Genomic DNA, 18,260 nt, shown 5'->3' on the forward strand with positions numbered 1-18,260 from the left:
TATGTCTTTGAGCACAAATGTTAAACTTACAATTCTCTCTAAATTCAATGAAACGCATATGTGAATTAAATATAAAATTTCTTTTTCTACATAATTCCATACTAAACTATGTTTTTTACATGGTTAAATATGTTCTGTGCTTATAGTGGGCATGGTATTCTAATATACTGTCTTTAGTTTAAGTACAAATGTCTTATAAATACTTGATGTTCTCTTGAAATGCTTTGGTTCACAAGCAGTTATTAAACATAAAACAATGTGGTCCTCTCAGTTTTTATATCCTCCAAAGGTGTACAGCATCCTGCTTTTCTTTATGTGTCCTCTTAAACAAAACAAAACAAAACAAAACAAAACAAAACACAAAAACCAAATGAACAACAACAAAAAGAAAGAAGCAAAGAGAAAATTGTACAAATCTGGATTGTTTTTATTGCTATTGTTAACACTCATTGAGACATATAGTTAGTTACCAGTCAGAAAAGAAGAGTAATTGGGGCAAATTACAGGGCCTAAAGAGTACTGAGTACCATTAAGACCCCTGGCAGGCATTTTGTTTTAGAGGTAGATTTAAAAGTAATGTTTCAGTAGACCTCCCATTTCCAAGAGCTCAAGACTGATCTGTGACTTGCACCCTTTCATTATCCTTTGTTATTATCAAGATTTCTTTTCCAAATATATTTCCCCATATAGAGCCAACAGGCATCAAGATAATCCTTAGGAGCTAAATCCTTGAGTATATCTTTTTATAGCTTCCTTGATTTCTACAGATCTTCGGGGTTTGTAGTGAGGCACTTTGCTGGACACAGCTAACTACTAGTGAACATACAGATAGGGTAGCCCAAGTACAGAAGCTTTGGATGGTCCTGACTAGTGTGCAGATGATGATTAGAAGATTTAGAGACGATCGTGTTCTTTATCACTGCCTCGTGTCTCGGCTGTTCCTTTGACTGGCCCAGGTTGGAAAGAGCTGTCAGATTGTCATTCTGCCAGGTGCTTAACATAATGTTGTGACGTGTAGCCATCACTGTATCTCTTGGGGAGAATTAGTCAGTTTCGTAGATGTGGAGTTAAAGATACATAGAGAATAAGTAATTTGCTCAGGAGCCTATAGTAACTGATTTTTTTTTAAACTATGGAAGCTGAAACATGAGTTTTAAATGGTAGTTTAGTGGTGAGCATTACTTATAAAATGCATTATTCTGGCATTCCCTGGCTTATGTATTGAAATATTGTACCCTGGTTTTCAGTGTATAGTCTTTGCTATGACGTCTGGCCAGATGTGGAATCATATCCGTGGACCTCCATATGCTCATAAGAACCCACACAATGGACAAGTGGTAAGTTTATTTAAAATCCATCCATACTATAAACATTATCCCTTTAAATAAATGAAGTTATGATTATCTTCTAATAAGATTATATTTTCTTCATAAAACAACATGTTTTCATTTATTATTTCTGTCCCATTTATTCATACATGCATAAACATATAATAAACAGTACTATCGTGTAAGGTCCACTTTAGCACTGACTTCCTAAAAATTATTGTGCCTGCTACAGAAAGCACACATACACTTACAGAATATATACAAGTTTGTAAGTCATATGACAACAGTATGAGAAAAAAATTGAACAGGTTGTATGTAGTGTCCCTAGTAGGTTTAACCTTCAGAAGTTTATTTAGATATTATTAAGAATTCTAACATTATATTAGAGTGTTAAGAAACCACTGCTACAGAACTAAAAGTGGAGGTGATAAAATTGTGGCACTTACATATTATTAAGTGGATAGTGGAATTTACATTAGCAATAGCCCCCCAGATTCACATGACTTGGCCTGTTGGAATCCTCTTTCTTTTGATAGGAATAGATTAGGATAGCCACTTCTCCCCTGATAGTTTCATATTATATTTCTGTATATTAAAAATATTTGAAATTATATGCTATTTCTCTTTCTCTACTTTGTTCTTTTGAGGAACAGAAGGATTTTTAGTGGGTTATGTAATGATACATGTCATTCACGTCAGTAGACTTCTTGCAGTTATAACTGCATACCCACCCTGTTCTTTTGACCAGCTTTGGAATACTTTACACAGGTGCTCACTCTTACTCCACCTTGTAAGTAAAGAATTATGTAGCTGGTAATAGTTACTCTGTTGTTACTGTAACCAAAACACTAGGCAGAGACATCTCAAGGCTGAAGGGTTTACTTTGGCTCACAACTTGAGGGTGTTTCAATCTGTTGGAACAGGAACATGAGGTAGAGGCTGCTTGCACTGTTATGGACCAGGAAGCAGAGAAAGTGGCCCCAGGGCTGGGACAGTTAGACCTATAAAGGGTCCCTGCAACTTAATTTCTCCCAGCGAACATGGTAAAATTTTACAGCCTCTCAGGAGAATGCCACTAAGTGGAGAGCAAATGCCCAAAACATGAATCTGTGGAAACATCCCTGGCATCCAAAGCCTGTGACCATCTCTAAATACAGCATGCACTTAATCCATTTTCAAGAGTCCCCAGTGCCTTAAAACTTACTAGACTCTTTAGACATCCCAAGCTTCTATGGAGATTCAAGGAAATCTCTTAGTTGTGTGCCCAGGTCAAATAAAACAAACAAACAAACCATAAATGTCTTAGAGTAAGTTCTTCCATTCCAAAGGGAGGATATGACACACCGAAATCTAGCAGTCTGCATTAGGTCTGTCCTGCATGCCATCGTGTGAGCCAGTGAGCTTGGGCAGCCTCAGATGTATAGCGCCGTTGCTTGTAGCCCTGGTGCTCTTTCTTTGTGGAGGAAAGTCTGTTAAATGGATTTTCAGTTTTATACCCTGCCCTTTTCAGTGGGAGGAGTTTTGCCCTCAAGATACTTTTCTTATTGCCCTGGTGCAAGCAGTTCAGTTTCTCCTTTTTGATGTTACTCTTTAAAGATTACAGATTCTTTTTCTTGTACTTTTTTGCCCATGATGTCAAAAACACAACTTTCTACCAAATTTTATGTGTTTTACTTTTCTCTGTTCCACCTTTTGCTCCTAGCTTTTTGTTTTGTTCTATTCTGTTTTTAAATAGCCATTCCAAAGCCTGAGCACTATAAGAACCTTAGTCTATCATTTTAAAATTTATCCTCACTCAAATTTTATAGGCAGATTAATTGACAAAATGTAACTCACTGGCCTCCAGTCCAGGGCCTGAGGGAATGTTTGCTCTCATCTGGAGCTTCAGGAATACAGTGGAAGCGTTCTGGTCTTGTAAAAATTCCCGTGTCTTCCATTTAGTTGCGGTAGTGATGCATTATGGGTTCCCTCACCCTTAATATCTTCAGCTCTGCACATTGTCCTGATAAGTACTCCAAAGCCTACGAGTCATGTTGTCAGTACAGCTGCAGCAGACCCGTTCTTGGGACTTCGTCTATCAGTTACTCTTGTACTGCTAAAACCACAGTGCCTAAGAAGCACCTACCTCTCTTTTTATAGACGTCCTTCTCCTGGCTTCAACATACAAAATGAATTCAGTGTTAGTGAGGTGTCCAGTGTGTATCCATTAGCTATGAGGAGGTGCTAACATCTGCCCACTGAAGCCAATAATATTCAGAGTTTCACTTGCTGGGCTGTAAACTGCTTTGTGTATCTTTAAGGTTGAGATTAGGCTAACAATACTGATCACACTCATACTCCTGGATCCTGTGTTTTTAAGCCATAGGGTCAACACACACGTGTATGACTTGCAGAGCAGATGGAATTTACAACAGTGATAGCTCCAGGCTTAGTAGCGCATGCTAACATCCACTGAAGGTCCACCAGCAGAATGAATAATAAGGACATTGCAGTATGAGAGATTAGTGCACATACAACAAAGCCGCTTGTACATGAGCAGTGAGGCCATGCCTACATGTAAAGTGAAGCCAGACACACAGTGCATCAGCTGCCAGAGTTTTATCTATTGATGTTCAAAACTAATCTGTGTGTTGGTGCGCAACGGAGCAGTTCCCATGCAGGGTGGAGGACCTGTAGGAAGTCAACAGGTGGCTTTTGCCTGCCTATTTTAATCCACATGACATACAACACACCAAGTGTTACATTGGCAAGAATAAATCTCAGTGTAGATTTATAAGATATGAACCTTTCCTTTGCATACCATACTATAAGTTTCCTTTTAAAAATATAAACTTTAAGTCAATGTTTAAAAATGTATGGTTTATAATACCTGGTACAGTTCTTCCATATTAAAGTTTTATAAATGAGTTTAGTAGAAAATCCTAAGAAGTTTATTGAGATTAAATTTATTTAGTTTTTTTATAATTTTTATTAAATTTTACAAATTTTATTAAATATTTTTATATGTACATTTATATTACTACAAATATATACAATAAACTACCTACAGTAAGAACCATGAAACAATCAGGAATTATATGTGTGTGTGTTTGTGTGTGTGTGTGTGTGTGTGTGTGTGTGTGTGTGTGTGTGTGTGTGTTTTACATTCGTAGTATTTTGGCTATCTGTATTTGGCATCCTTGAAGAAAAACATCTTTCCTATCTTGGTGAGTCTAAAATTCTGAATAAAACCAACATCTATCATATCTCATCTTTATCCACTTAAAACATCTGTCTAGACCTAAAAACTTCTGAACGCCTAAACAGCTAAGCTTAATTGTAAAACTAAACTATACGGTCTTCAACCCCATCAGACTTTGGAGGGAATAAAACTAAATACTCAAGTATGCAGGGAGTGCAGTTAATAGCTTCCCAAATGAGAAAATGACAGAGACAGTTTGCTGCCTTAACAGTCATCTAGGACTCTATAATATTGGAGCATAATCTTCAGCCTTCTGGCCCAATATATCTGACAGACATATTTGTGAGAAGATTTAAAACTTCTAAAAACATCTACTGAAATGGATATATAGGTGCTTTGTTCAGTTCGTGCTCACAAACTTCTCAACATTTAATTGGTGTTTTTCCACAGTCATATCAGTTATGTCGTAGAAGCATTTCGACTTCACGTGCCATACACAGTGTCTTGTCATAGCTCCCATTCTTTATGCCTTTATTGGCTGTTGTATCAGCGGCAGGACAGTAAGTAAGCTTGCTCTCCTTACTGCAGCCTGATGAAGGCTTCTGATCCCCAGCATAAACAGCACAACCTTTCCATGGAGAGCCACGAATGGAGGTTGGACCCATACACTGAATGCTCTCACCTGATAACTTTGGAATCTGAAACATTATCTGGTGACCATTATCTGGATTTTTTCTCTCATTTGTGAAAGTCTGTGAGTACATGTGAAGGGCAGATACCACATCACACTCCACTGTCCTGCCAGACTGCATTTCATGAATGGATGTCTGGACTGTAGAACTCAAGTCATGTGGCCGAGCATGGATTTTAGAATGATCAGGTATATCTGTGGCTGTTATAATTGCAGTGGGAGCTCTCCTGACAGATAGCTTACAGCCAGGCTCCTGCTAAATGCCCCATAATACAAACTACAGCCACATTTAGGAACATTTCTCATTCCACACTGATTGTTGGATGAGAAAAGCTCCCCTGTAGGTCAGAGAAAGTCTGATGCACAGACTGCTGAAGAGCAGTTGCCATGGCACAGTGAAGGAAGGTTGGATCAGATGGCGTTAGACCCTCTACAGGGCCAGGCCTGCAAAAGACTCAGTCTAGGGCCAATGATGGAATGAGTGGATCAAGATAATCTAGAGGCCCCCAGGAAACAATCCTGTGGGGGGGGGGAGGTAGGTAAAGGGAGCACCTATGCAAGCATTTTTAATAGTTCAGGGCTTAATGAAACTAGTTTACATTGGAGTTGAAGGAAACATGGGAGAATTGTTACTCAAGTCTGAGTCTACAAAGGGAAGATAGCCAAAAAATGTTCTGTTACCAGGACAGTTGGTTGGGTGAGCCACTGGAGCTTGGTGCTTCTGTGAGTGTCATCCCTCTTTGGCGCCGTTCTGGAGCAGGTGCTAATTCTCATATAACTGGAGGTATTTATACATGCTCTGCTCCTGTCAGTCATGTGTCCTCTGTCCAAAGCATTGCTCTCATTTTTATTAATTTAAATTTATTTTTAAAAATTTGTTTACTGTACATCCCAATGGTAGGCCCTCCCTAATTTCTTCCCAGTCCCACCTTCCTCCCTCTTCCCCCCTATTCCTCAGAGAGGGGTGCCCTCCTCTCCTACCAACTGACTCCAGCCTATCAAGTCTCATCAGGACTGCTGCTTGCATCCTCTCCCTCTGTGGCATGGTAAGACACCCTGCCAGGGGGAACTGATCAAAATATACTTTCTTGGCACTGGTGAACTTCATTAGTCAAACAAACTCCAACCAAACAGAGGTCCAGGCTCTGGGGGCTAGTGTAATGGAGTACAGTGAGGCTCTGAGGATGAGGACGCACATGACAGTACCTTCATAACCAGTGCCTGCTTCAGCTTCCAGTAATATGCCAGCTTGCTTCTTTTAGATTTCAAACAAAGGGGAATGATACATGAAAAAATTACATCTTCATGTTGGTTGTAAGTTACTATGCTCTGAAAAAACTAGCAAAATGATACTTAAAATATCTTACCTATCATGATTTCGTAAAGGAAACTATCATATTTTATAAATAATCCTGTAGAGAAAAGTTATTAAGTTATATACATTGGAGATCTGTCTATTAGAGATCATTTTATTTTTATTACACATTTTAATGTTTTTATATAGATGGAAGGTTTCTTTCCTTATGGAAGTTTGGCATTGACACTTTGTCAGTAGGATTTGTATTTGTTCTGTGATTTTCAGAATTTGTATCTATTGCCGTCCAGTCCTCTAATCTGTCCCTTCCCTTTTACCTTGTACTCACCAGTGCAAACTTTTGTAAAACTAGTAATAGCTACATAGTTTTGGGCCATTCATGGAGAGAGAGAGAGAGAGAGAGAGAGAGAGAGAGAGAGAGAGAGAGAGAGAGAGAGAGAGAGGAAGGAAGAAGAAGAAGAAGGAAGAAGAAGAGAAGAAAAGAGAAGAGAAGAAAAGAAAGAAAAAGAGAGACAGACAGACAGAGTGTGTGTGTGTGTGTGTGTGTGTGTGTGTGTGTGTGTGTGTGTGTGTACACGTTATTAAGCATTTACTAATAAACTTCTTAGGAAACATTAAGTTACACCAAGTAGAATTTAGCTAAAGGGATTCTGCTGGTGATAAGACTAGAGATAATTAATATACTGACCAGGCTTGTTGGAAGAATTTGCACCATAGTGGAAATGCAGGGTTGCCAGGAAACCACTTCTGCAAATATTCACCAGGATTGACCTTGAGTTGGCCTCCATTCTATAACAAAAAGGAGACAGCCCTGACTTATAACCAGCCATTAGACCCATCCCCATATCAAAGAACATGGGCAGCTCACCCAGGGCACAGCTGTAACAGCCATCAGTAAGCTTTAAGTCAGCTCTGCCATTAAGTTTGTTTCAGGAGGAGCATAATTTTGCCAGGTGAGTAAGCTGACCCTGGGTAATAACTATTCAAAAAGAACAACACTCGTTTACTTCAGAAGTCATTCTGACAAGACCATGTCCCATATGGCTAGAGTTGCAGTCTCTATCACTGTTTCGGTTGTTCAAAGTATAACCTGGGGCCTGGACCTGAAAGAGATTTATTGATGATAGCTTATGTGGAATGTGTAAGCCCACATATGCTGCCTGGCAAAATTATCTCTTCAAAGTTGGTTCCTTTTTTTACATTAGCCAGAACTAGTCAAGTGCTATTATTAGGGTCTTTTTCTTTTTCACACTCTAAATGTGTGGAGTGGCTTTTTCCCCCCACTGAGAACACACATATATTAATACTATTACAGTATGCAGTGTAAAGAAAATACATGAATTGATGGGTCACGTATCAGCTCTAAGCTTCTTATTCTGTTTTTATCATATAAGTTTCTTAACCTAGGCCTTGGGGGCTCAAAGAGACTGACCAACCAACCAAAGAGCATCACACATGGGCTGGACATAGACCCCCAACATATATGTAGCAGATGTGCAGTTTGTTTTTCATGTTGGCCCACTAACAACTGGAGTTGGGGTCTGTCTCTGACTGTGTTGCCTGCCTTTGGATCCACGTTCCCTAGCTGGGCTGCCTTGTCGGGCCTCAGTGGGACGAGATAAGCTTAGTCCTGCTGAGACTTGATTACTAGAGCAGCTTTCTACCCAAGGAGGACCTCCCCTTCACTGAGGAGAAAGGAATGGAGGATGAGAGGAAGGGGATCTGAGGGATGCACTTGGAGGAGAGAAGGGAGGGTTCTGGGATCAGGCATTAGAGTGATTAAATAAATTAATTAATGGAAAAATCATGTAAGTTTCTAACTAGACTAAACAGACAGGACAAAACAGGCTTAGTAAAAAAGATCACATTTTGAGGTTTTAATTTTATTTGCAATGATATATATATATCTATATATATCTATATATATATATATAGATATATATATATATTTTAGATAAATTTAGATAAATTCTATCTTTAATGTAGTGTTTTGGATTATATCACATATTGGAAATAACTTACACTTAAAGGAAACTGAAAATACTAATAAAGTTCTACTGCAGTGTTAATGGATATGAGGAATGTGAGAGACATAATAGTGTGGGAGGAGAGGGCTGTGCTGATTTGGGTTTGTTTGTCACTATTAAGATGCTGTGTAAGTGCACAGGGCAAGCACTAATGATCTACTTAACAGCATGAAAGTCATCACAGAAGCAATCATTACTGTATAGCTAAAGGGAAAGTGTACAACTCCTGGTTACACGGGAGAAAAGATTGCTGCTGAGAATCATTCATCTTAAAGAAAATGCATAGCTGAAATAAAGACTGTACTTAGGTTCTTACTCCCACTGTAAACAAAGCACCATTCCATTTAAGATTTAGATGTCAGTCGTTGCCTGGGATTAGTGCTTGTTGGTTGTATATAATCCAGAGCTTGTCACTACTTTGCAAATGAGTTCTGAATATTCTGAGTCTTCTGCCCACATGTCTACACATGCAGAAGCATTAGTGGTAAAGTGATACTGCTGAGGAGTGAGTCTGCAGTCCTCGCTATATTCTCACATTTCTATATGCATCACTTTCATGCCTCAGATTTTACTCACGGTTGTGTAATCTCATCTCCAGTTGTAAGTTGGAAATTGTATGTGCTTAAACTATTCATGTGATATTTTGTGTAGGAATATTTACAAATGCTCTTCAGCGCCAACTACAATGATGTTCACCTTATCTTGACACTAAAAGAAAAAACTATGAAAGCCTGAAAACTAAATATAATTAGTATACAAAAGATGACAGAAAATAACTATTAGGGTTTCTGCCCTCTGGTTGATTCATTCCTATATTTTTCAGTGCAATGAACATTTCTTGAGAGTGCATTAATTATCAGGTGCAGTGTTTGGTAGAGATCCATTGTGGGACCTATAAACTAGAAAGGAAATTGTATAGTGTTACTGAAAAGTCTTACTTATAAAATCTTGATTCTTACTCTGCTGTTAGAATTCTTTGAAAATTTTCTCCAGTACCATTGGATAAAGAGGAAAGGGTGTGTGCTTATATAGTAAAATAACACTGTAAGTATCTGTTCTTTCACATGCATTTCCCTATATTCTCCCTTACTTTTGATAGTATTGCCTGCCTAGCTGGCTTTGGCAAATTTGCCTGCCTCTCTTACTATTTCTATGATTTTCCCTGTCTATCCACCTATTATTTACTTTCATTATCACCCTTAACTGTATGTATTCCCAGCTTAAGTTATCTGTCTTGTCAAATCTGTTAGTAGTGTGAACTGCTTCCTTTCAAGGATTTCTGGGTACCACATTTCACAAGTCATTAAAAGAGACCATGTGATTAATAACCCTTACCTCCTAAGAAGGTATGCCACATGACAGACATTTAATAACTTACAGACAGACAGATGTTTTACATTGCAAAAAGTAATTCACATAGACGGTGCAGGCCTTTAGGTTAGTGGGAAAATAAGAGTTTACTAATTAAAACCTTGACAGATGGCAAGATGGCTAAAGCGACTTACAGTCAGTCAGGCCTTCAGACCTGAGTTTTGTTCCCAGGAACACATATACTAGAAGAAAACCAATACCTGCAAGTTGTCCTCTGACACTTACACACACATGCGCGTGTACACACACACACACACACACACACACACACACACACACATTCATTTTCTCTCTCTCTCTCTCTCTCTCTCTGGGGAGAACCTTGAAAACAACACATGTTTTAAAACTACAAATGATATAACGTTATATATCAAATGTTAGTACCACAAAATATTCTCTGAAAGACCGGAATTAATTTCATTTTTACATAAAAATCAAATGAGAAAAGAAAGTTCCCACAAGTTAATATTGAATTACATATTAACTTTATCACACTGTTTCCATTTTCCAATTATGGAAAATTATTTTATGGTTTTGAAAAAATAACGTGCTAAATATAATCCAGTCATCTTTAAAAACCAGAGATTATTTCCACTCATTATAATTATTGAATAATTATATTAAATATAACTTTTAATAAGCATATAAGATCAAATCTGGGAAAGACATTTTAAATGCATATTTTAAAATGTAAAAATAAGATCTTATAAACGTCACTGGTTGAGATTATTTTGTGCATACTTACCAAGTACAGTACCATGTTGACATTTCATGATAGTAATGCAATCTGAAGTAAATAAACACTCAGAACCTGTCTCTTCAGTACTCATATTATCTGTTACTTCTATATACATTAAAATGAAATTTTGGGTTAAATTTTAAATATTTGCCTTAAAATAGTTTGTGTTTCTATAACCTAAGAACATCTGTAAACCTTAAACCCATGTCATATTTTACGCGTTATCAAAACAAGCATACTTGTTAGCTGCCCCTATAAAAGTAGCTGTGAAGGCAGCTAGATTTGCTTAAACCATAGGCTAATTTAGGTTTTAGTTTATAAATGATTCGAGTTTCAAAATAATGCTATGATGGGGATGAAATAGGCACGTGTTGGAAAATGTTCACATTTCTTTGCGTAAATCATACTGAACAAATTCAGGAATCACTGGATCTACCGGCCTCTATCATTTCATCGCTCAGCCTTTCCTCCTTCAGATATTATCAAGCCATTACCAATCACTTAGGCTCAAATAAGGAATACAGAGTGTGACAGAGCTAGAAGAGTGAGCCCAGTATATTGTATTTAGTTTAATTTTTGTTCACAATAAACAAGTAACATTTTCTTACATTATGGACTGTGGTTTTCAGTGGCCTTCCTCCTTTCTCCATTCCTCAAAGACCTCTTTTTCTGACATAGGTCATACATAAATTTTTTTTGAGAAAGTCATTTTTCTACTCAAGTGAGCATAATCTTTTTCAGTGTCATTCTCTTGCTTGTTGTAATTATTTTGTTTACCATATATCTTTTTACATAAACATGTCCAGTAATTAAGAGATCTTTATCACAGTGTGAGAATATTCTTCATCTTTGTAGTTTTTCTCAAGAGGCTGCACAGAATTATTGAGTTAAAAAATGTGCCAAGGAGGTGCATCCAAAATAACTAAACTAGGTAGATTTCATATATGTTATTCTTTCTTATGTTCATAGTATGATGATTTTTCACCTGTGCATTCATAAATTATCCTGAGCTTTGCTTTCTTTATTCTTTTTTGAATAATCTGGGAAAGTAAGGCCATTACAAATATTACACATTACTCATTAATAGAACACTGGCTACATAGAAAATGAAGATTATTATTTACAGAACTATTTCTATCTTTGTAATGTTACTTGTTTAGCCTGTATATTCATTTGCCTTTTGTGGTGTATAATTATGTAATTGTATTTTAAAACTTCATCCATTTTGAAAAGTTTAGTATTTAGCCAAGATACTCAGTTCAGACTTAACTGAATCTTTGTATCAAAATATACTTAATATATACTTTACCATGTTTAAATGTCAATAAAATACTGGTTTCCTTTATTTCAGCCTCTGAATGTACAATTAAAATAAACACTGTTGAAATGTACAGAATGCAGAGTAAACTCTGTTTCCAGTAATGAGCTGTGTAATAGAGGAAACAGCAGAGCTGCCTTGTGAGTGTGCAAAGGAACTTCAGTTTGCTCCAAAAGGAACAATTACTGCAAAAAGACCACTTTCTTCAATAAATAAAATGGTGTGTCCTACACCAAATCTTGTCAGGAGCCCACAATGTTAGGCAACATTATAATATAGTCTCTTCCAGTGAAAGAAAGCACAGTCAAGATAACTTTTAAAAATATGTAATAACTACATATTGCGTCTGATATTAGATGTGCAGTTTATACTTACTAAATAAGTCATATTTTCAAAATGTAACCATCAGGCTTTTGCAGTGTATCCTTCTGCTGTGAGATGATGTCACCACTCCATTCCTTCTCTGGGACCCATCCGTCATTTCCAGTTTAGTTAGTTATGCACTCAGATCCCTACAATTTCTTCGCACATACTGAATAATTAGAAGAAACCAAAATGTTGCCTGAAAATACTAGGAGAAAAATGCTCTCTAGGAACAAGAGGGACATAAATCATGGGAGGTTTACTGATTTTTAGTTATAATCAGGAGCATTTTTAATAAACTTGGTGTTTTATAATATGCTGAAGATGATCCATGATTTTACAATTTAATCTATTAACCAGTAATTAAACTGAAGGATCATATGGTTTCTAGTGAGGAATGAGATTGTGTGACATAAATATGAGAGTCTTAAAGAACAGGTAATTTGAGCTACAAGCCACATACTATTGTTACATATAAAATATAATTCTGTTTGAGTATACCATTTTATGAAAAGTAAGTTAGACTATTACTTAGATTCTTTTATGTAAAACTGCATATTCTATAGGAAGCATTTATTACCATGTAGTTAAGTATGTAGGAACACACCAGTGTTGAATTCCCTACCTGTCAGCAGACAACCTGATTGTGAACTTCCTGAGGAAGAAGAGCTTTGTCCTGCTTCAGAAAGAAGTACAAGTGGAATCTTCCAGAGCATTGGGACTACCCTTAGATAGTATAAAATGGGCTTTGCAAGGCAGGCAGCTCCTACGGATTTGGGAATGATTATGACACACTAGTTTGTGTTTCCTGGATACTGTGAGGCACGACTCCTAAAGTAACCGTCGACCCAGGTGTGTGGACTGTCCTCTATGATAAGTTGATTTGTACAGATTTCCTGAAGCAAGCACTATTGCTATTTCTTTGGCTTATATTCGTCATCAGACAAAGATTTCCTTGAACAGACTACGAGGTCATGTTGAGAGAGATGTTCTCAGTTCTCAGCGATAATTCAAGAGGTTGTTGCTGGGTTTCAGGTTGTTACAGATGTTTTCACAATAATGGCACTATGATGAGAAGAACCATTCCCTATGGGCTAGTGGTGTTAATGCAGGAAACAAATTGTTTTCATGGGCACATGGGACTGACCTTTCTATGCTTTGAATTTATTCTTCAGGATCTTCTTAAATTTTAATTTATTTTTAAACTTTTTCTCACTTTACATCGCAGTTGTAGTCCCCTCCTTTGCCTCCTCCCAGATTCTCCATCTTCCCCCTATACCCCTCCCCTAGTCCTCAAGGGAGGGGGAGCCCTTCTCTCCTATTAGCTGACCCCAGCCTACCAAGTCTCATCAGGACTGCCTGCATCCTCTTCCTCCATGCTCTGATAGGTCAGCCCACCAGGGAAAAGTGATCAAAGACCAGGCAGCAGAGTCCATGTCAGGGACAGCCCATCTTCCCCTTCCTAGGAGATCCCTATGGAGATTGAGCTGCCTATCTGCTACATCTAATAGACATCTTATAAATGGTAGGGAATCTAGACATTATGAAAATCAGACTTTTATTTAAGAAACACTTTTTTTAAAAAAAAATTAAACAGTAGCTGGTGAGCTACCTCTTCTATTGAGATGGTAGGGAACTTACTCATCAGTGCAATCTTAGATTGTGTGTGTGTGTGTGTGTGTGTGTGTGTGTGTGTGTGTGTGTGTGTGTGTTGTATGTGTAGATATATTAAGGTGAAAACTATTTGTTACAACCCCTTGTGGTACTTTTAAGTTTTATTTCTTTTCTCTGTAATTTCATAGAGTAGATTCTGTGATACCAGCTAAGCAAATATTTGAACTGGCTTGTCCTCCTAGACTCCTGGGCAACCTGCTTCTGGTTCCTCCTGTTATACAGTGCCTCACTAACCTGGTTAATGCTTTGTTTTTGGTTCAGTGGGTCAGTATGGCTGTCAATGCTTACAGATATTGAGTTGAAAACTGTTGTTTTGGTGTGTTTTAAAGAGGAAGCAGTAGAAATGCCATCTCTATTTTGGAGGACCAGACTCTCATTACCAATGAATTTCAGCAAGCAATACCGAACATCAACCATAGTTGACGTTTCCATCTTTTCTAGTGGCTGCTTGAAACTGTAAACTCAAGGCTTGCTTGGTTTCACTATTACTAGGGAGAGTTGAAGTAACAGTTAGAGTGAGAGGAGTTGAAACTGCTGAGGAATGAAACACAAGCTGTTCTTTAATAACTTAAGAGACCAACAGAGAGAGGGAGGGAGGGAGGAAGAGAGAGAGAGAGAGAGAGAGAGAGAGAGAGAGAGAGAGAGAGAGAGAGAGAAGCTTTGTGTTGCTTCCTGTGTGCACTCTGAACGTGAATGGGGACCTGTGGACATGGATTTTGTGTGAGTGACAAAAGAGACCTGCATCCTAAAACAGGAAGCCATCACAGGAAAGAATCATCTTTTAAAGACCCAGTGGCTTCAAAACTAGACTTGGAAATGCTATCCGGAAATCCACAGGTAAGTTTTAGAACTCTCTACTAAGAGAGTCCTTGGTTCTAGGTAATTAACTTCCACCCGGGAGAAAGCAGTCCTTCCCCTACTCCTGAAGCCGAGGGCAGTTCCTCAGAGCGGCATCCCTGAGGTCTTGCCGCAGGTGTTTATCTAGAGGCTCAGCGTGATGGTGAACTGCTGGGCTCCTGCATGTGTTCCCGAAGTGGCTACGCTATAGCCATGTAGTCTTGCCCTTGGTAGACAAGGGGTATCTTCTAGAAGTAATAGCCGGGCCCTACAGCAGGAGATACTGGTATAGATGGAACTTTAAAGATTTGAGTTGAGCCTAAATCAGTGCCTGTAATGTTTTGGAAAGAAAATGGAAAGAAACTATACCTTTAATTACCTTTTTCTTAACTAAATGGGAATTTCTTCAAGTTTCATGTACTTTGTACAAGTGAGTTATAGAATTTTGAATTTTCAGTGTTGTTGCTAATTTATGCTTACTTTTTCAATGGTGCTGAAAATAACAGTTTGGAGCAACCCTGTATTCAGATATTTGATTATCAATTGTCTCATCAATGGCAGTTCAAAAACTGCAGGCTGTGTGCCGTGTTTAAAGCTTTCATGAGGAAGTAAATTTTGCAGGTGGTGGAACATATGTTGAGAATGACAGGAGGAAGGTTTGTGAACTCTCAGAAGCACTAGAAGTTCTAATCTTAAGTGAGACAGAAGCGATTAGGGAAATAGTTCAATGCTTTCAAAAGTGTTACTTTTGTCAAAAGAAAAAGAGAGCTTTATAGCCTTACAGGTTTTCCAATCTCATTGGCAGCTAGCTAACTGTGCTGCACCGCTGGTTCATCACAGGGCCGACGTGACAGTTCCAGTGATTTTCTTTGGCTTCCCTTTCCTTCTCCATTGCTGTCTCTGCACCCACCCCTTCCTACTGGTGTTCACTTGTGTTCCCTCCCTCCTTCCCTCCCTGTTCTTTTTCCGCTCCCTTTCCCTTCCCCTCTCCCTCTCTCTCCTTCCTGTGTCCATTCAGTAAGCTTAGCTTAGCACACAAGGACATTGGTGTGTGTGTGTGTATATGTGTGATGTGTGTATGTGTGTGTGTGTGCGCGCGCGTGCATGCACTTACGACTGTTCATGTCTGTGGATATGGACATGCATTTATGAACTATGCAAGAGCACAGCATTTAGATATGGCCTCTGCCTTTCCTCCTTGTTTGAGACAGGCTGTCTTCCCTGCTCATAAACCAGGCCAGATGCCCTGTGAGATTGCTGAGAATCTTCTGTTTGCACCTCTCATTTAGTGGGAATCTGAGACACTTTAACTAACAGGTGTGAATGCTGAGATTTGAACTTAGTTCTTCAGCCTTGAAGTGCTTTTTCTCACTGAGCTGTATCTACAGCCTCACACCTTAATTCTTAGATCTTTAAACTTCACTGTAGGATTTCAGATCAGAAATCTTTACTCCAATTACTTGAAATACTAGATCTACAGGGAATTAACAGGATTAAGTGATGTCCTCAAATTCATAAAACAAGACGGTTGCAGAACAATTAGAATTCATATCAGCCTATTTTCTGTCTTACTTGAGTGCCTGCTGCTTCTCACTTTTTCAATTTTTTAAGTCATTATTTCTACCTTCTGTTACATAATTTCCTAGGATTTGCAGTATGGAGTCTAATATATCCTGTGGCTTTATTTCATTATCATGCCATTATCTACATTGCTACTGATGTGTGTGTGTGTGTGTGTGTGTGTGTGTGTGTACACATATACATATATACATATACATACATACACACACACATATATATATATACATACATATACACATATGTATATGTATGTATATTTGTTTTTTGAGACAGGATTTCACTGTGTAGCCTTGGCTGCCCTGGACTCATTTTGCACACCAGGCTTGCCCCAAACTCACAGTGATCCACCTGCCTCTGCTTCCTGAGTGCTGGAATTAAAGGTGTGTGCCACCATGCCTGCCTGATATTTATATTTTTATGACCCATCTCTTCTCAGATAATTGAAAATGACCCATTTGCAGGCTTTTCCTCCCAGGCCTTCCTTGAGCAGAGGACTTGGAGCTGTAGTCCCCCAGGGAAGAGGGAGGGTTGTAGAGACATGTTTTAGGTGATGAAAGGATGGCTCAGAGGGCAATGATGCTTGGAGCCAAGCCTGAAAACCTAAATTCAGACTGATGGGGCAGCACAGGAAAATACTGGAAAATAAGTATTCTTGAGCTATATAATTAATTGTCTTTGGTTTATATCAATAAACATAATGCTGCTTACAGACATTTACATATGTATTCAGAGTTTTTCATTTGAGAATTTTTAGTTGGAACTGAAATGATTCTACCCTGAGAATTATGTAAAAATGTATCCTACTCTTCATACTTTAATATAGCTATATATTAATATTTCTCACTTTAATACATCTTTTAAAATATTTTAAAATATTTAGGCAACTGAAGGGAAAACATAGATGAGGTAATTTTATGAACTTTAAGAAAAACATGGTAGCAGCAAACAGATGATCTATCATTCCAGTTAATGTGTGAAAATTGTTCAGCCCTTCTTAGAGAAAGAGTAAGTTGATTTGCAATTTCCATGTATTGCTATATTTACATTACTTAGGATTGGATGATATATATGATGTATCATTTGTACTCACTTTAAAAAGCCTGATTGATCTATTTTGTCTACTATCTGGATGAATCACCTAATAACTTAATGGACAATATGGTCTTAAAGGCTAGTAAAGATTATCAAGTATATTCTGATGTCCTCACTTACAATAGATCTTTCCCTTTGTTTGAAAGACCCATAAGTTTGAACTTTTAGCGTACTGTGTCTGTGTTACCATTTTAATTTTTGTGCCTGCCTACTTGCTTAGTAGATCACCCATTTGGAAACTCCTTGACTACTCACCTGATCTTGTAACCCAACAGCAAGGCCTTAACCTTAAGTGTTAGAGTTCTCTTTGAGGTCTTCTTTGCTATTAGCCCTGCCTCTTCTGATTTTCAATCCTGCCCTGTTTTTAACATTTCTCCTACTGTCCTCATTTTTTAAGAAAGCTACTCAGACTCTTAAGGCTTCATTGTCACAGTCTCTGCCTTACTCAGCTTTTCTCCTGCCCCTCTCTCACTTAGTCAGCCATCCCTTCCTGCCCGCATCCTGTTACACTCTCTTGTCCTCTCTGATGTCATTTGTGAGGTGTTAGAGGCAGCACAGATACCTCCTGAATGTATTCTGTGTTCCTTCTCAGAGTTTGTTACTGCGCACTTCTGTCCTATCTCCATGTTCACTTAGTGCTAATTTTATTGATTTTATTTTCTCTATGAGCCAGTAAGAAAGTTGTCTGTACTGCATTGGTAGGAAATCCATACTATACCTTAATATTTTCAGTATTGATGTTA

At 38.0% G+C, this 18,260-nt stretch overlaps 1 protein-coding gene across 3 annotated transcripts in view; it reads left to right on the forward strand.

The window, feature by feature from the left end:
* Positions 1-18,260, forward strand: part of TUSC3 (tumor suppressor candidate 3) — a 139,977-nt gene that overhangs the window by 87,548 nt on the left and 34,169 nt on the right. For 2 of the 3 annotated variants that reach the window (XM_084758264.1, XM_084758263.1), the window contains exon 6: positions 1,248-1,337. The exons of the other annotated variant lie outside the window; for it this stretch is intronic. In XM_084758264.1, coding sequence (XP_084614390.1) covers positions 1,248-1,337 — 90 coding nt within the window. The remainder of the gene's footprint in view (positions 1-1,247; positions 1,338-18,260) is intronic. 3 annotated transcript variants of the gene reach the window in all.

This window comes from Acomys minous (genome assembly GCF_964271855.1).
Source record: "Acomys minous genome assembly, chromosome: 15".
Classification (NCBI taxonomy): Eukaryota; Metazoa; Chordata; class Mammalia; order Rodentia; family Muridae; genus Acomys; species Acomys minous.